The 19,887-nt window shown below is 43.7% G+C and overlaps 1 protein-coding gene across 6 annotated transcripts in view; it reads right to left on the bottom strand.

Moving 5' to 3' along the window:
* The window catches only part of ppp2r2d (protein phosphatase 2, regulatory subunit B, delta), an 84,739-nt gene that overhangs the window by 5,587 nt on the left and 59,265 nt on the right, over positions 1-19,887 (bottom strand). For all 6 annotated transcript variants that reach the window (XM_085994701.1, XM_085994704.1, XM_085994702.1 and 3 more), the window contains 3 exons: positions 18,003-18,167; positions 4,009-4,178; positions 3,793-3,884 (listed from right to left, as the gene is read on the bottom strand). In XM_085994701.1, coding sequence (XP_085850827.1) covers positions 3,793-3,884; positions 4,009-4,178; positions 18,003-18,167 — 427 coding nt within the window. The remainder of the gene's footprint in view (positions 1-3,792; positions 3,885-4,008; positions 4,179-18,002; positions 18,168-19,887) is intronic.

The raw sequence follows: 19,887 nt of genomic DNA, 5'->3' as shown, positions 1-19,887 counted from the left end.
ATGTGGATAGACTGGAGAAGCTGAGCTTGTTCTCCTTACGGTGGCATAGTGGTAAGCACTGTTGCCTCACAGCGCCAGGGACCCGGGTTCAAATCCGGCCTCGGGTGACTGGCTGTGTGGAGTTTGCACATTCTCCCAGTGTTTGCGTGGGTTTCCTCCGGTTTCCTCCCACAGTCCAAAGATGTGCGGGTTAGGTTGATTGGCCATGACAAAAAATTGGTCCTTAGTGTTAGGGGGGGATTAAATACGTGGGGTTACGGGGATAGGGCTTGTGTGGGATGGCTGTCGGTGTAGGGACCGGGTGCTAGGGTTCGGATGATCAGCCATGATCTCGTTGAATGGCGGAGCAGGCTCGAAGGGCTGAATGGCCTACTCCTGCTCCTATCTTCTATGTTTCTATGTTAAAGCAGAGAAGGTTGAGGAGAGAGGTATTCAGAATCATGATTGGTCTAGACAGAAGAGAAAAACTGTTCCCATTGGTGGAAGGGTCGAGAACCAGAGGACACAGATTCAAGGCGATTGGCAAAAGAAGCAAAGGCGACATGAGGAAAAACTTTTACGCAGCAAGTGGTTAGGATCTGGAATGCACTGCCTGAAAGGGTGGTAGAGGCAGACTCAATCATGGCTTTCAAAAGGGAATTGGATAAGTACCTGAGGGGAAAACATTTGCAGGGCTACGGGGAAAGGGCGGGGGAGTAAACACTGGTAGGAGTAGTATATAGGCCCCCTAACAGTAGCTATACTGTTGGACAGAATATTAATCAAGAAATAGTAGGAGCTTGCAACAAAGGTAATGCAATAATCTTGGGGGACTTTAATCTTCATATAGACTGGACAAATCAAATCAGCAAAGGTAGTCTAGAGGACAAGTTCATGGAATGCATTCGGGACAGTTTCCTAGAACAATGTGTCATGGAACCAACCGGGGAACAGGCTATTTTAGATCTTGTATTGTGTAATGAGCCAGGGTTAATTAGCAATCTCATAGTAAAGGATCCTCTGGGGCAGAGTGATCATAATATGATAAAATTGTGAAATTCAAAATTCTGAGTGACTTGCCTAAGTCTGAAACTAGAGTCTTAAACTTAAATAAAACCAATTACATAGGTATGAGGGGCAAGCTGGCCAAGGTAGATTGGGAAAATGGATTAAAAGGTATGGTGATAGATAAGCAGTAGCTAGCATTTAAAGAAATATTTCGTAATTCTCAACAAAAATACATTCCATTGAGAAACAAAAACTCCATGGGAAAAGTGATCCAACCGTGGCTAACTAAAGATGTTATGGATAGCATTAGATTGAAAGAAGAAGCTTATAATGTGGCAAAGAATAATAGTAAGCCTGAGGATTGGGAGAGTTTCAGAAATCAGCAAAGGTTGAGCAAAAAATTTATAAAAAAGGGAAGAGAGAAAACTAGCAAGAAATATAAAAGCAGATTGCAAGAGCTTCTACAAGTATGTAAAAAGGAAAAGAGTAGCAAAAGCAAATGTTGGTCCCTTAGAGGCAGAGACAGGAGAAATGATTATGGGGAATAAGGAAATGGCAGAAACATTAAACAAATATTTTGCATCCGTCTTCACAGTAGAAGACACAAAAAGCATACCAAAAATGGTGGGGAACCAAGGGTCTAATGAGGGTGAAGAACTTAACGTAATTAATATAAGTAGAGAAAAAGTACTAGAGAAACTAATGGGACTAAAAGCCAACAAATCCCCTTGACCTGACAGCCTACATCCTAGGGTTCTAAAAGAGGTGGCTGAAGAGATAGTTGATGTATTGGTTTTGATCTTCCAAAATTCCCTAGATTCTGGAATGGTCCCAGCGGATTGGAATGTCGCAAATGTAACACCGCTATTTAAGAAAGGAGGGAGAGAAAAAACAGGGAACTACAGCCCAGTTAGCCTGACATCAGTCATTGGGAAAATGCTGGAATCCATTGTTAAGGAAGTGGTATCAAGTCACTTAGAAAATCATAACATGATTAGGCAGAGTCAACATGGTTCTATGAAAGGGAAATCGTGTTTGACAAATTTTTAGAGTTTTTTGAGGATGTAACTAGCAGGGTAGATAAAGGGGAACCAGTGGATGTTGTATATTTGATTTCCAAAAGGCATTCGATAAGGTGCCACATAAAAGGTTATTATACAAGATTAGGGTTCATGGGGTTAGGGGTAATATAGTAGCATGGATAGAGGATTGGTTAACGGACAGAAAACAGTAGGGAATAAACGGATCTTTTTCAGGTTGGCAGGCTGTAACTAGTGGGGTGCCGCAAAGATCAGTGTTGGGGCCTCAGCTATTTACAATCTATATTAATGACCTAGATGAAGGGACTGAGTGTAATGTATCCAAGTTTGCTGATGATACAAAGCTAGGTGGGACAGTAAGCTGTGAGGAGAACACAGAGTCTGCAAAGGGATATAGATAGACTAAGTGAGTGGGCAGTAAGGTGGCAGATACAGTATAATGTAGGGAAATGTGAGGTTATTCACTTTGGTAGGAAGAATAGGAAAACTTTCAAATGTTGGTGTTGAGAGAGATTTGGGTGTCCTTGTGCAAGAAACACAAAGCTAGCATGCAGGTACAGCAAGCAATAAGGAAGGTACATGGCATGTTGGCCTTTACTGCAAGGGGGTTGGAGTATAAGAGTAAGGGAGTCTTGTTACAATTGTACAGGGCCTTGGTGAGAGCACACCTGGAGTACTGTGCACAGTTTTGATCTCCTTATCTAAGGAAGGATATACTTGCCTTGGAGGCGGTGCAACGAAGGTTCACTAGATTGATTCCTGGGATGAGAGGGCTGTCCTATGATGAGAGATTGTGTAGAATGGGCCTATACTCTCTGGAGTTTAGAAGAATGAGAGGTGATCTCATTGAAACATACAAGATTCTGAAGGGGATTGACAGGGTAGATGCTGAGAGGTTGTTTCCCCTGGCTGGAGTGTCTAGAACTAGGGGGCATAGTCTCAGGATAAGGGGTAGGCCATTTAAGACTGAGATGAGGAAGAATTTCTTCACTCAGAAGGTTGTGAATCTTTGGAATTCTCTACCCCAGAGGGCTGTGAATGCTGAGTCTTTGAGTATATTCAAGGCTGAGATAGATAGATTTTTGGATTCTAGGGGAAATCAAGGGATATGGAGATCGGGCGAGAAAGTGGAGTTGAGGTCGATGATCAGCCGTGATCTTATTGAGTGGCGAAGCAGGCTCGAGGGGCTGTATGGCCTACTCCTGCTCTTACTTATGTTCTTATGTCCTAAGTCAGTTTTCACTCTATTGCAAGAACTACAAAAAAGGTTCAAACTGAGTTTCAGTTTGGTACAACAGCTTTGAGACCAACACAGAAAGACTTACATTTATATAGCACCTTTTCATATCACTCACACATTTCAAAAGACTTCACATGCAAATTAATTTTTGACATGGTAAATTATGTACGTAAACAGCAGCCATTATATGCAAAGCAAAATCCCACAGCCATGAGGTGAATGATTTTTTTCATCTGCTATTGGTCATGTTGGGTAAAGAATGAATGTCAGCAAAGTCACTGGGAAAACTCCCTATTCTTCTTTGAATCGACAGAACATCCACCTGAACCAACAGACAGTCTCAGCTTAACATTTCATCAAAAGAACAGGATCTTTAGACAACACGACATTCCCTTGATATTGTACTGAAGTGTCAGTTTAGTTTATGTGCTCAAGTCCTGGAATGTGGCTTGTACCCATAACTCAGACGCAAGATTGCTATCAGGTTGGCAGTGAACAGCAACACATCAATACACAACAGATTACCTGTCTGAACCATTCCAGCAGCACTCAAACTTGTCAAAGATGCAGTCATTCTCATACAAAGAACAGAGTTTGCTCCGCAGGTATTCATGCACCTGGAAAGTAAAGACATCAAAAACAAAGCACAATTCAAGGAACAGAACTGTAAAAAAATGAATGATTTTCAAGTTAAAGCATAATGCAATACCAATAATTCAAAATACCAATGCAGTAACTCGCCTGGTATGTTTCTACTGGTCTGGTTTCCATATTAACATCCCACACCTTAACAGATAAATAGTCTCTTGTCATCATGTACCGACCATTATGGCTGAACTTCACATCTGAAATCGAGGAGATGATTTCAGAGAAAAATGATCTGCTGCTTGGATCTTCTGGTTCTTCAAAAACTAGAAGTCGAAGGAAAAGCAAAAGTTAGAAATTTGTATTTTCTAGTTACTTAATAAATTTATGTAGCAAGAAAAACACAAGAGACATGGTGGCGAGAGAGATTACTAACCAAAAGGAGTGCTACTCAAAAAGATCAATGCCGGGCAAACTTGCTAAGTTATTTTTATTTAAAAGGTCATCTCAAAGTCAAGCATGATAGTAAGGTACATAAGAAACAGGAGCAGGAGACCACCATATGGCCCCTCGAGCCTGCTCCGCCATTCAGTAAGATCATGGCTGATCTTCTACCTCAACCCCCATTTCCCGCACTATCCCCATATCCGATTCCCTTAGTGTCCAAAAATCTATTGATCTCAGTCTTGAATACGCATCGACTGAGCATCCATAGCCCTCTGGGGTAGAGAATTCCAAAGATTCACAACACTCTGAAGAAATTTCTCCTCATCTCAATCCTAAATGGCCGACCCCTTATCCAGAGATTATGACCTCTAGTTCTAGACTCTCCAGCCAGGGGAAACAGCTTCTCAGCATCTACTCTGTCAAGCCCACTCAGAATTTAAGTATTAATGAGATCACCTCTCATGCTTCTAAACTCGAGAATATAGGCCTATTCTACTCAATTCTCTCCTCATGGGCAACCCTCTCATCCAAGGAATCGATCTAGTGAACCTCTGTTGCACCCCCTTTAAGGCAATTATATCCTTCCTTAGGTAAGGAGACCACTATCTGATAGCTCACTACCTGGTCCAGCCTGAGTGAGAAGCCAGGAATGTGGAATGAATCAGGGATTAAGGCACAAAGTTTCTGGCACACGCAGAAAAGGATTACTTCCATCCTGCCAATGTTGACCTGAAGTTCTGCCAGTACTGCATGAGTCAAGGATGGTGGCAGAGAGGCAAAGCACTCCAACTTCCCCATCACACAAGGTGTGAGCAGGTACATATCACTCTCTTATTTTCTCTGTCTACCCAAGTACCCATTCACTAACAAATACATGCACTCAAGCACAAGGCGGCATGACAAATTCTCATAAAATGCACTTTGCATGGGATTTAACTATTGTAATGCAATTTTCCTTTCTCCAAGTATAGAACAGGTAGAATGGGGGGTATTTTAACCCCCCCCCCCCCCCCCCCCCCTGCAGCAACGGGCTTGGGGTGGGGGGCTAATTCGGCAATTCGTGAAACTTGACCCCAACCAACCCGCCAGCTTCAGTTTTAACACATCCAAGTAACCCAGTCTGGAGAGGCAGATCCGTATTTATAATATGCAAATGAGGCTCCGTTCCTGATATTTTGGCAGGGATTTCAATTCAACACTAGCCACCCAGGTTTTCCAGCGCTCCAGAAACCAAACAACTAAGGAGGGGGGAGCAGCCGGATCCAACTGGCAAGTGCTTTTTATAGCATTGCTTGTGGATCAGGAGGAGCAGGAGCAGTGCCCATGGCCCCACAAGCAAAACTTCTGCCACGACCGGGCGACCACCCCAACCCCCCCCGCCATGTTTCCTGGTCCACCCTCTCTCCTGATTGATAGTCAGTCCGACCCCCACCTACCAACCCGCGATGTATCGCAGCATTGGAGAGGGGTCTCTAGGCCACATCTATACAAGCATGAAGGAAGATTTAATGTAATATATTTCACCATAGAGTGTTACAATTCTAATGACATCTGCAGCAGATGCCTTAAGCTCGGTTAGAGAATGCATTTTCCTCTCGTTTCCAGATCACCAACATCTTCACAGATCTCGTTAGTGTCATCAGATTTATGGTCACACAGATGTGGTCAGCCAGTGCCCAGCAAGATCATGTCTGCAGCTGGCACAAATGAGGGTGTTGCCTCTCTTGCCAATTGCACACTAAGACCTTATCCACCATCCCACTCTATTAACTGTACACATGCTAGAAAGGGTGCGGGACCAGGTAGGTTCCATAACTGCTAATGTGCTGGTAACTGCTCAAGGAAGTAGAGTGGCACTTCCAACCGAGGGTTCAATTAACAGCACACAGCCACTAGGGGAGCACATTAAAAGTAGTAGATTAGGTTCAAGAGTACAAAAATCAGTAAAAAAGGAAGCATGGTGATACGGTAGTTAAGGAGGAGGAGTGTGAAATATTATTGGATGGGGTAGAGAGAGAGAGAGAGAGAGAGAGAGAGAGAGAGAGAGAGAGATGAAGTATTAAGAGGTTTAGCATCTTTGAAAGTAGATAAATCGTCAGGCCCAGATGAAATGTATGCTAAGAGAGGCAAGGGAGGAAATAGCAGAGGCTCTGACCATTTTCCAATCCTCTCTGGCTACAGGTGTGGTGCCAGAGGACTGGAGGACTGCTAACGCTGTGCCATTGTTTAAAAAGGGAGACAGGGATAGACCGAGTAATTACAGGTCAGTCAGCCTAACCTCGGTGGTGGGAAAAGTATTGGAAAAAATTCTGAGGGACAGTATAAATCATCATTTAGAAAGTCAAGGATTAATCAAGGACAGTCAGCATGGATTTGTTAATGGAAAGTCATCTGACTAACTTGACAATATTTTGAGGTGGTAACGAGGCAGGTCAATGAGGGCAGTGCATTTGATGTAGTCTACATGTACTGAGCCATGTGGAACCCCACTGGAAACAGCCTTCCAGTCACAAAAACACCCGTCGACCATTGCCCTTTGCTTCCTGCCACTGAGTCAATTTTGGATCCAACTTGCCACTTTCCCTTTAATCCCATGGGCTTTTACTTATCTGACCAACCTGCAATGTGGAACTTTGTCAAAGGCCTTGCTAAAATCCATGTAGACTACATCAAATGCACTGCTTTTTGTGGTATTATGATTTATACTTCAATGTAAGGGGCACGATTAAGAAGTTTCCAGATGATACAAAAATTGGCTGTGTGGTTGATAGGGAGGAAAACAGCAGGAATTTATCAATGGACTGGTCAGGTGGGCAGAAACGTGGCAAATGGAATTCAATCCAGAGAAGTGTGAGGTAATGCATTTGGAGAGGGCTAACAAGGCAAGGGAATACACAATAAATGGTAGGATACTGAGAAGTGTAGAGGAACAAAGGGACCTTGGAATGCATGTATACAGATCCCTGAAAGTAGCACGGGCAGATAAGGTGGTTAAGAAAGAATACGGGATACTTTCCGTTATTAGCCGAGGCATAGAATAGAAGAACAGAGAGGTTATGCTAGGACTGTATAAAACACTAGTTAGGCCGCAGCTAGATTACTGTGTACAGTTCTGGTCACCACATTACAGGAAAGATGTGATTGCACTAGAGGGTATAGGAGATTTGAGGATGTTGCCAGGACTGGAGAATTTAAGCTATGAGGAAAGATTGGATAGGCTGGGGTTGTTTCCTTTGGAACAGCGGAGGCTGAGGGGAGACTTGAGAGGTATATAAAATTAGGAGGGTCCTAGATACAGTTGATAGGAAGGACCTATTTCCCTTAGGAGAGAGAGGTCAATAACCAGGGGGGCATGGATTTAAAGTAATTGTATTGGAGGGGAGTGGAGGAGAAATTTTTCACCCAGAGGGTGGTGGGGGTCTGGAACGCAATGCCCGAAAGGGTGGTAGAGGCAAAAACTCTCATCACATTTTTAAAAAGTGATTTCTAGCATCCGCAGTATTTTGCTATTACATTTAAAAAGTACTTGCATATGCACTTGATATGCCGTAACCAGCAAGGCTACAGACCAAGAGCTGGAAAGTGGGATTAGGCTGGATAGCACTTTTTCCAACCGATGCAGACACGATGGGCCGAATGGCCTCCTTCTGTGCCGTAAGTTTCTATGATTCACACACACAAAATACTTGGCAGCACTTAAGCAGTTGTGTATCCGGAGCTATTGTCATGGGTGATGTTTGATCCGAGGGAACCTACAGGGCAAAACTGCAGCATGTAATACACCACAATGGTTAAGACTTTCACAGCACTGTATTGCAGCATAGCCCTGAATGGTCAAAGCACATTTAGGGTTGATTTAAGATTTCTATGGCAAATTCAATTATGATCTTGGTAACTGCATATGCCTGGCTGTAACAATACTTTTCCAGGATCTGACAGGTATCAATAGCCTTGGCTACAAAAGGTATACTTGGTCTCCTAGCAGCTAACTTTGCAATCTTCTTCCTGAACTAAATAATTCAGGCACCTTTGCTACCAGGGTAGCGAGAACTTATATTCATAATTCTGTGTTCATAGTCACACACAAGTTGCATATTGAGGGAGTTGTATACCTTACAGTTCATGAGTGAGTTGTGAGCAGACCATGTGGGGTATGACCCCCACCTCCCACACCCGGGGAATCTCGATATGCTAAGAAATTCACTATACTGCTGATTGGCCATAGGGCCAGAGATCATTTGGTGCCAATTGTTCATAGGGCCAAAGATCATTTGGCTGGGTTTTGCAAACTATGCATCAGTTATCTGGTGACTGTAGAATTAGGTCGATCCACAGAGGCTGCAATTTTCATTTATTATGGAGCAGATCTTTCTTTTTGTCTCCTGTTTCAATGAAGTACAGGCTGGCATCCGTCTTTGGGCACTTGTGGGCAGCCAACAGATGTGGTTGATGTCCCGTGGCTGCTTGGAAGGTCCCGACATGTAGAAATTGAGGGCCATCATCAATGTCACTGGCAGTGCATTGCCTGTGCTGGAACATGGCTGGAGATATACTTCAAACACACAGCATAAATCTGTCACAGCCTCTCTGATGTAGCACATCCTCCTGAGGCACTGTTGCTTTGACATTTTGAAATACAATTACCTCAGTCACAAAATGCAGCTTGGAGGGTAGTTGATGGTGTAACATAAAAGCCTGTAGTACAACGTGAGCTGCCAGGCAGCCCTTTTTCACTTGTATTTATATCTCTTGGAGGAAGAGGATGACAAGTTTCCAACAGAGAACCCCATACTTGCATTTGTAAGAGAAAAACTGAGAATTGGGTACAAACTGCACACTCGCAAAGGTATCTTGCCTGAAGAGAATTACAGAGGTCAATCATAGTTTAATGGGCTGGATTTTGCTGTCAGCGACGAAGAAACGGCACTTGCCGTTCACTAGGCTGACACTGCCCACATAGTTTTCACAGGCTTTTGAGTGGAGACTTGCTGTCATCGGGTGTCTGATCCAGCGTAGCGCACTCTACAGGGGATCTGTAGCAGTGTGAGCAGGACAAGCAACAGCAAGGCACTTCAACCAATCAGGTTGAAGAATCCTCACAGACATGCAAAGTCTAAATCAGGAAGTATAAATTAAATTTAAATTATGTACAGAAAATGAAATAAAGAGCAGGAAATAAAGATGAGATTAAGAGAGACACAGGAAAAAAAGTTTTAAAAAAAAAGCATGAAAATTGCGGTCCGGAAAACGCCTCCGACCCGCGAAACATACAAATTTACCTCCAGGCGTCCACGCTGCGCGGTCTCGGGCCTCCAGGCTGACGGCAGCGTAAAGGCCCACGGATCCCAGGGACGCAGGCGGTTCGGACGCGTCCCTGGGATCACGTGGGCCTGGACCTCCAACGATAAAGAAGGATTGATTCCATTGCAATCATTAAGGGAATCCCCTAATGATATACAATGGACGCGACTGCTGCCAATGAAGTTGAAGTAGTTGCGCATGTGCAGTCTGAGTTTTTTTGGTTGTTTACGTCAGGACTCACGGGGTCTGGGGGAAAAATTCCGGGAATGGAGCGGGCCTTTGGGACACATGGGGTCTGGGGAAAAAAATGCCAGGAACAGAGCGGGCCTTCGGGACTCACGGGGTCTGGGGAAAAAAAGCAGAAACATCATTGATATCAGCTTCCAGCTTAATGCGCAGAACGCTTCTGTACAACTTCTGGTCGTTGGCAGCAGTCACTGTTATACAAATTACAGAATTCTAATTATTATAAATGTACTGAATTGCAACTTCATTCACAAGTCTCTTCATTGCACCAACCTCAATAAAAATTATATTTTTATAGTTAAATAATTTTAAACATCTTAATCCAGGCCAATATTTGCATAAACTCATTTAAAGTGTATGTGTATAATTTTGGATTTTGAAATGCTGTATTTACGCCTTACATATACCCTTACACTGATGAAAGCAGGCCCTCTGCCTGCTTTAAGAGTTGCATGGGCAATTGCTGGGCAGTTGTTGGGCAAATAGCCTAACTCTGCGCTAGCAATACTCATTTTTCAGTTGGTTTGGATGATCCGGCAAGGCGCAAGCGCATGCGGAAATCCGGAACTTCCGGGGCCTTTCAAAGAGAATACAACAGGTCGAAGACACCGCAATTTCAGGTCCTATATATTTTAATTTAAATTTTTTAAAGAAATCTCCAACACTAATTCAATTCTGAAGGACTGAGACATCACACTTTAAAATTACATATTGGGCTTGATTTTAATAGCCCCGAGGAGGGCAGGTTAGCAGCGAAAATTGGAAAAAATGGCTTCAGACTGGCAACCCGCCTCTATGCAATTTTCATGAGTGTCGGGTCAGCCGCTCCCAAACTGACCCGACAGGAACTGGTAGTTAAATTTGTGCTTCTAGCTGCTGTTTCCCATCTTGTCAGCAATACGCCAGCTGCAAGGAGATGAGTTTCTCAAGGACATGATTTGTAGTCATTGATGCAGCACTTAAAGCGGTCCTGTAACATGGCGGACATTCAAATTCAACAACTTTGTTGTTGGAGGTTTGGGATAAGATTTTGCAAATCTACTGACCTTGTGGCTGTTCAAGCTAACACCCATCTGCAGTGTTACCTGATTGGAATAATTTCAGGCCACTTTGTGTGCGCTTGGAAGCTTCTTGCCTCAACTGAAATCTATAGCAACGGGATGGGAATCATTTACATCCTCGCATCCTGGTCATCAGATTTGGAGGAAGAGCATCTGCGGCAGCACCACAACCAGCTACAACAGCAGCGCCAACCTCCTCCTCACCCACCTGATGCTGCACTGGACACAGGGCATCAGCCCCTGACAAAATTGCTGGCTGGGAGGTCAGCTATGGCATCACCATGGCCAGATTTTCTTCACTTAATGCTGTAAACCCTGGCTGCCACATTATGTGCCAGGTTGACACCATCCCACACCAGCATCGTGAAGCATCCCTTAATGTCCAAGCCATTCTATGTACACACACAAAAACAATAGCGTGACAGGGGGGAATTATGACTGAACAATCACTGGAACTCAATAAGACATTTCAAGGTGCGCTCAGATCTGTCCAATAAGGGGCACTTTTGGAAAAAGATATTACACTGTAGGACAACACATTGCCAGAAACTTCACATGGACATTGGCTAAACCTCTCAAGTGCCTTCTCTTGTGTATTGTTAGTTGGTGTGCTTGCAGTAGGCTGACGGGAGGCTAGTTAGATGAGGAAGTGATAAAGTAGAGAGCAGGTTGGGTGGAGGTTCAAGGTAAGTTGGTATCCTGGGAAGGTCTCTTCCACCCTTGGAAGGGAAAAGAACCACCCTGCTTGCTAGGACTCCCTCCATAAGCATATGGAGGGAGTCATTGGAGAGCCTGGGTGCAAGTGTTCACCTCTGTGCAGTGATTGCAGCACCTCAATGCTGTCAAACACGGACAGATCAACTGTCAAAATAAAATTGTGCATGGTCCCTTTAAGGAAACCAGGAGATGACGAGTCATCAAATGACATCATCAGACCTGCTTCCTGTTAATTGGCCAGGCGGGCTTAACAAGGGAAAATCACGTCTGCAGAGTGGAGGCAGCTGGGGGCGGGGCCGAAAACCAGCTGACCCGCCCCCCATAAATACATTTTCGGCCTTTCAGCGCCAGAGAAGTAATTATAACATAAGAAATAGGAGCAGGAGTAGGCCAATCGGCCCCTCGAGCCTGCTCTGCCATTCAATAAGATCATGGCTGATCTGATCCTAACCGCCAATCTACTATCACAGAACCATCTCCTGAATCTAACAGAATTAGACACACGAAATAGGAGCAGGATCAGGCTACACGGCCCCTGGGCCCACTCCGCTACCCACAGGGCCATGACCGATCCGAACCTAGACTCATGTCCACATTCCTGCCCGCTCCCCGTAACCCTCAATTCCCTTTACTTCTAGGAAACTGTCTATTTCTGTTTTAAATTTATGTAATGATGTAGCTTCTACAGCTTTTTGGGGCAGCATATTCCATGGACCTACCACCCTCTGAGTGAAGTAGTTCCTCCTCATCTCAGTTTTGAAAGAGCAGCCCCTTATTCTAAGACTATGCCCCCTAGTTCTAGTTTCACCCATCATCGGGAACATCCTCCCCGCATCCATCCGATCCAACACCTTCACAATCGTATATGTTTCAATAAGATCGCCTCTCATTCTTCTGAACTCCAATGAGTAGAGTCCCAATCTACTCAACCTCTCCACCTCTCCTCATATGTCCATCCCCTCATCCCCGGGATTAACCGGGTGAACCTTCTTTGTACTGACTCGAGAGCAAGTATGTCTTTTCTTAAGTATGGACACCAAAACTGTATGCAGTATTCCAGGTGCGGTCTCACCAATACCTTGTACAACTGAAGCAATACCTCCCTATTTTTATATTCTATCCCCCTAGCAATGAAAGCCAACATTCCATTGGCCTTCTTAATCACTTGCTGCACCTGCATACTAACCTTTTGAGTTTCGTGCACCAGGACCCCCAGATCCCTTTGTACAACAGTACTTTCCACTTTCTTGCCATTAAGATAATGACTTGCTCTACGATATTTCCTGCCAAAGTGCATAACCTCACTTTCCAGTATTGTATTCCATCTGCCAAATCTCTGCCCACTTACTTAGCCTGTCTATGTCCCCTTGCAGGTTTTTTATGTCCTCCTCACTCACTACTTTCCCTCCCATCTTAGTATCATCTGCAAACTTTGATATGTCACACTCGGTCCCCTCCTCCAAATTGTTAATATAGATTGTAAAGAGTTGGGGACCCAGCACTGACCCCTGCGGAACACCACTAGTTACTGATTGCCAGTCTGAGAATGAACCATTTATCCCAACTCTCTGCCTTCTGTTAGATAGCCAATCCTCTATCCATGCCAGAATATTACCCCCAATCCCGTGATTTTTTATCTTAAGCAATAATCTTGTGTGGCACCTTGTCAAATGCCTTTTGGAAGTCTAAATACACTACGTGCACTGGTTCCCCTTTATCCACCCTATATGTTACTTCCTCAAAGAACTCCAGCAAATTTGTCAAACATGACTTCCCCTTCATAAAACCATGCTGACTTTGTCCTATTAAATTATGTTTATCCAAATGTCCTGTTACTGTCTACTTAATAATGGACTCCAAAATTTTACCAACCACAGATGTTAGGCTAACCGGTCTATAGTTTCCAGCCTTCTGTCTACTGCCCTTTTTAAATAAGGGTGTTACATTAGCAGTTTTCCAGTCTGCTGGGACCTTTGCTGAGTCCAGGGAGTTTTGGAAAATTATTACCAATGCATCCACAATCCCTACCGCCACTTCCCTCAAGACCCTAGGATGTAAGCCATCAGGTTCAGGTGATTTATCCGCCTTGAGTCCCATTATTTTACCGAGTACCACTTCCTTAGTGATTTTGATCGTGTTTAGCTCCTCCCCCCCTATTTGTCCAGTGTTGGGATATTCTTAGTGTCCTCTACTGTACAGACTGATACAAAATATTCATTCACTGTTTTTGCCATCTCCATATTTCCCACCATTAATTTCCTGGTCTCATCCTCTAAGGGACCAACATTTACTTTAGCCACCCTTTTTCTTTTTATATAACTATAAAAACTCTTACTCTGTTTTTATATTTTTTGCTAATTTACTTTCATAATCTATCTTCCCTTTCTTAATCAATCTTTTAGTTATTTTTTGCTGTCTTTTAAAGTTTTCCCAATGCTCTATCCTCCCACTAGATTTGGCTACCTTAAATGCCCTTGTTTTTAGTCGAATACTATCCTTAATTTCTTTACTTAGCCACGGATGGCTGTCTTTTCTTTTACACCTTTTTCTTCTCAGTGGAATATATATTTTTTGGAAGTTGTAAAATAACTCCTTGAATGTACACCACTGATCATGTATCGTCTTATCCTTTAATCTATTTTCCCAATCCACTCTACTCAATTCCGCTCTCATACCTTCATAGTCTCCTTTATTCAAGCTTAGCACGCTTGTTTGAGATCCAACCTTCTCACCCTCTAATTGAATATGGAATTCAACCATGTTATGGTCACTCATTCCAAGGGGATCCTTTACTAGGTCATTTTTAATTAATCCTGTCTCATTACACAGGACCAGATCCAAGGTTGCTTGCCCCCTGGTCGGTTCAGTTACATACTGCTCAAGAAACCCATCCCTAATACACTCAATGAACTCATCCTCAAGGCAGCCCTGCCCAATTTGATTTGTCCAATTAATAGGAGTGTTAAAATCCCCCATAATTATAGATGTTCCCTTATTACAAGCCTCAACTATTTCCTGATTGATACTCCGTCCAACAGAGTTGCAACTGTTCGGAGGCCTGTAGACTACGCCCACTAGTGTTTTTTTCCCCTTATTATTCCTTACCTCCACCCAAACTGTTTCATTGTCCTGATCTTTTGACCCAATATCATTTCTCTGTATTACAGTGATTCCTTCCTTTATTAACATAGCCACCCCACCTCCCCTTCCTTCCTGCCTGTCCTTTCTGATCGTTAAATAACCTGGTATGTTTAATTCCCAGGCATTGTCACCCTGCAGCCATGTTTCTGTAATGGCCACAAGATCATACCCATAGTTATTTGTGCCATTAACTCGTCTATTTTGTTACGAATGCTACATGCATTCAGATAGAGAACTTCAAATGTGTTTTTTGACACTTAGTTCCTGCTTTTGCCCTTTTTATTACTTTACCTTTTACTCCATACCTTCTGCCCCTTCCTGACACGCTCTGGTTTTTAATTTCCCCACTGCTACCTAAGTCTATGACCTTCTCTGTTGTCATTTTTATTATTTGCTCTCTAGGAACCTCCCCCCCCCCCCACTAGTTAGTTTAAAGCCCTCTCTACAGCCCTAGTTATATGATCCGCCAGGACCCTAGTCCCAGCACTGGCCAAGTGAAGCCCGTCCCAACGGAACAGCTCCCTCCTGCCCCAGTACTGGTGCCAGTGTCCCAGGAAGCAAAACCCATTTCTCCCACACCAGTCTTTGAGCCACGCATTTAACTCTCTAATTTTATTTGTCCTAGCCAAATTCGCTCGTGGCTCAGGTAATAAGGGATTATTACCCTTGAGGTTGTGTTTTTTAAATTTGACCCCTAGCTGCTCATACTCCTTTAACAGAACCAGCTTCCTAGTCCTATCTACATCGTTTATACCAACATGGACCACGACAACTGGATCCACCCCCTCCCACTGCAAGTTTCTTTCCAGCCCAGAGGACATGTCCTTAACCCTGGCACCGGGTAGGCAACACAGCCTTCGGGAATCTCGCTCTTGACTGCAGAGAACCCTATCTATCCCCCGAATAATACTATCCCCTACCACTACAACATTTCTATTTACTCCCCCCTCTTGAATGGCCCCCCGTTCCACGGTGCTGTGGCCAGGTTGCTCATCCTCCCTGCAGTCCCTGCTCCTGTCCCCACAGGGAGTAAGAACCTCGAACCTGTTGGACAAGAGCAAGGGCTGCGGCTCCTCCAACACTACCTCCTGGATCCCCGTACCTGCCTCACTCGTAGTCACACCGTCCTGTCCCTGACCATGGGCTACATCTGAATTAATTAACCTCATAGGTGTGACCACCTCCTGAAACAGAGTCCAGGTACTTCTCCCCCTCCCTGATGTGTCGCAGTGTCTGAAGCTCAGACTCCAGCTCATCAACACGGAGCTGGAGTTCCTGTAGCAGCAGACACTTGTCACAGATGTAATCACAGTGAGCCTCAATGGGGTCCACCGGCTCCCACATCTCGCAACAGTAACACATCACCTGCTCCATTCTGTGTAATTAAATTTTTTATTGTTAGTTATGGACACCCTCTGCCCGATTATAGATGCTAGTATCCCCTTTAATTAATTGGATTTAAATTAAATCAATCCCTCTAATTACACCAGTTAAATGGTTTACCAACAGTCACTCTGCACCAGAAAGGCCTTATTAACTACAACCCACAGAGGTAAAGTTTGAAAAGAGCACCTAACACCACACTTACCCAAACTCACAGCACTCTCTGCTGACTCGCACTCAGTGCTTGCTCGCACTAGCACTGGTCTTTTTATACTGTTTGTTTGTTTACAGCCAAATGAGTCACCCCTGCTGATTGGTTAGAGAACTGGTTTCCACTGCCTGCTGTGCCAATTTACTCCTACTGCAGTGTTACCTTGTTTTACTCTTCTTAAACCAACAGAATCCCAAATATTTAACTTTTCCCCTTTACTTAAACTGACTTATTACATTGTTAAAAATTCATTTACACCTGAATGCATCAGCCCTAACTTTTTCTGGTGTGTTTAGTGGGTAACTAGTGGGTTAAGTACTGCAACTTCACACCCTTGCATTGATTTCAACGCTGAGTCTATTGGCAAGGTACTGTTCACAGAATCACAGAAACCCCAGTGCAGATAGAGGCCATTTCGGCCCATCGAGCCTGCACCGACACATATCCCACCCTATCCCCGTAACCCCACGTATTTAATCCCCCTAACACTAAGGGTCAATTTATCATAGCCAATCAACCTAACCCGCACATCTTTAGACTGTGGGAGGAAACCGGAACACCCGGAGGAAACCCACGCAAACACGGGGAGAATGTGCAAACTCCACACAGTCACCCGAGGCCGGATTCGAACCCAGGTCCCTGGCGCTGTGAGGCAACAGTGCTAATCACTATGCCACCGTGCTGCATCCTATGGTGGAGCAGGGTAACTTGCACTGCAACTTCTGGGTTCCCGCATTTAACTGCACATGTGCATACTCCGGAAGTACTACATAATAACTGAGCGCGGTTAGCCTCACCGTTATCAACAACGCAAAATCCGGGCCATTGTATATAAATGTGGGAAAGTTGTTGACAGCTCTTCATGCTTCAGCTTTCCACTTTGGTGCCTATGTGAACCTTTAGGGTTTTATTATTTTCGCTGGTTGAGAGCAAATTAGGGTAAGGGAGCATTTGGAGATCTTCCAGATGGATGGGGGTTATTGAAAATTCTCAGAATATATGTCACTTCTTCATGCCTAGTGGGGGCGTGGGGGGAAAGAGGACGTGCGCAACTGGCTGGTGGGAGGGAAGAGTCAACAGTAGATAGGTGGTCAGGTTTGGGTAGATGAGGCTTTTAACCGCAGTTTTCCCTTCTAGGTAACCTTGTTCTGTAGACACAAATTCTGGGTTCCTGCTGTCAGAGGGACGTAGCTTTAAAGTTTCTTTAAGTGATTTTACAAATATTCAAATTATTAATGTTTTTAAAAGCACTAAAGAAACTTAAAGCCGGTTCCCACTGACAGCAAGACCGAGGGGAAATAAGAGATCAAAATGGAGTCGGCCGTAGGTGGGGTGACATTGTAAGCATACCATCACCTAGTTTGGAGACACAAATCTCAGGATCTGAGAGGACTGAGAATACAAGTATTTACTAACGATTATGGTAAGAATGGAGCAGATAATCAGTTGGGTGGGTCAGAACAGCTAGCGGAATTTGGCTGTGTTTTGAGACGAGGCTTTAAAAAAAAAAACAGGCCATTACTGAAAATACACAAGACTTGCATTGGCTAATCACAAATTAAATCTTAAAAACCAAGTCTAGACATTGCTATAGGTGAAGTACATAATTTGTGCAGCTTACCAGCTAAATAGTGAATACTTACATTTTGAATGTTTGTCACACAGAGCGCCAGCACGCATATCACACAGTCGTATAGTCCCCTTACTACTACTATAGGCAAACACGTTGCACTGATGTGGATGACATTCTGCTGCTGTAATAACTTCTGTCAGCTCTTCCATGTTGGCAGGTTTAATATCTACAATGTCTTTAGCAAAGTTTGTTAAGGAAAAGTTTAATTAAATGAGGAAACATTTAAATGTACATTTAAAAAAAAGTTACATATATCTAATGTATAGATATATGAAATACATCTTCAAAATTTCCACATTAAAAGGTAGGCAAGATGGGAAGGCAGCAAAATTACTAAAGCTCAGAACAAGATTATTAGTTGCACAATGATTACTCAGCATGTTCAGAAGATAAGGAAATAAAGAATTCACTAACATTTAGGTTGGTAATCTGATCTATGCACATTGTGTTGCATGCAAGCAAGCTCAGCAATATCACCTCACTTCTTAAAATTAAACCAAGTGAGATTTTCCAAAGATCACATATCCTGTGTTGCTTATAATCCAGTTGGTGCTATAACACACAATAGTTTAAATTAAAAGGTTACTTTTGCAATGTGTGCACTAGTTTGCTTTAACATGGTCTCTGTGGGCAACTTTAAACAGTTATATGAGGAAAAACGATTTCAGGGAAAATAAGTGCTACCGGAAAGCAATCCAAGTTTTTGTGCTTTGGCTTTTCTAAATATTTATGTTGCTATGCATTTTGGGTCCTAAATGTTCTCACCTGAAAAGGCTAACTTACTGAGTGGTATGCTTGAGTGCCAACATGCCTAAGTTACTTGTATGGAAGTCTTAATACATGACGCTGGACGGTCAGCCGCCTGTTCAATTATGAGGGCATCGGGTCAAGCCCACTCTTATTCTCACATCTGTAGCACTCCCACTGCTTCCTGGCTCAGACTGGCTACCTCAATGCAAACCAGGGATCAAAACTAGAATCATGCAAGACTCAGACCAGTCCATTTATGTACATTATATAAAAATAATGCATCACTTCCTAAATTAGCTACAAAATTACAAAGGCAAATAATTGTTGCTTTAAACCCAATTTAGTGTTTATTGGAAATATTGGGAAGACCAAAGCCATCATCTTCAGTCCCATTCCCTAGTCGCCAACTTCATCCCTCTCCCTGGCAACTGTCTGAGGCTGAACCAGATTGTTTGCATCTTTGGTGTCATGTGACCCCGAGATGAGCTTCTGACCACATATCCATGCCATCACTAAGACCGCCTATTTCCACCTCCGTAACATTGCCTGATTCCACCCCTGCCTCAGCTCATCTGGTGCTAAAGCCCTCATCAAAGCCTTTGTTACCTCTAGATTGACTATTCCAACGCAGTCCTGGCCGGCCTCCCATCTTCCATAAACTCGTCATCCAAAACTCTGCTGCCCGTGTCCTAACTCGCACCAAGTCCTGTTCACCCATCATCCCCGTGCTCGCTGACCTATATCGGCTCTCGGTTAAGCAACGCCTCAATTTTAAAATTCTCATCCTTGTTTTCAAATCCCTCCATGGCCTTGCCCCTCCCTATGTCTGCAATCTCCTCCAGCCCTACAACCCTCTGAGATAGCTGACCACCTCCAATTCTGGCCTCTTAAGCATCCCCAATTTTAATCGCTCTATCATTGGCAGCCATGCCTTCAGCTGCCAAGGTCCTAAGCTCTGGAATTCCCTCCCTAAATCTCCCCGCCTCTTTCCTCCTTTAAGACGCTCTTTAAAACCTACCTTGCATCTGCCCTAATATCTTATGTGGCTCAGTGTCAAATTCTGTTTGACAACACTCCTATGAAGTGCCTTGGGATGTTTTACTACATTAAAGTCGCTATATAAAAACAAGTTTTTTTTGGTTTTT

Source organism: Somniosus microcephalus, chromosome 8, assembly GCF_052327205.1.
Source record: "Somniosus microcephalus isolate GS21.2 chromosome 8, FLI_Smic_1.0, whole genome shotgun sequence".
Classification (NCBI taxonomy): Eukaryota; Metazoa; Chordata; class Chondrichthyes; order Squaliformes; family Somniosidae; genus Somniosus; species Somniosus microcephalus.
The sequence above is the reverse complement of the archived record's forward strand: the minus strand, read 5'-3'. Positions and strand labels throughout refer to the sequence as shown.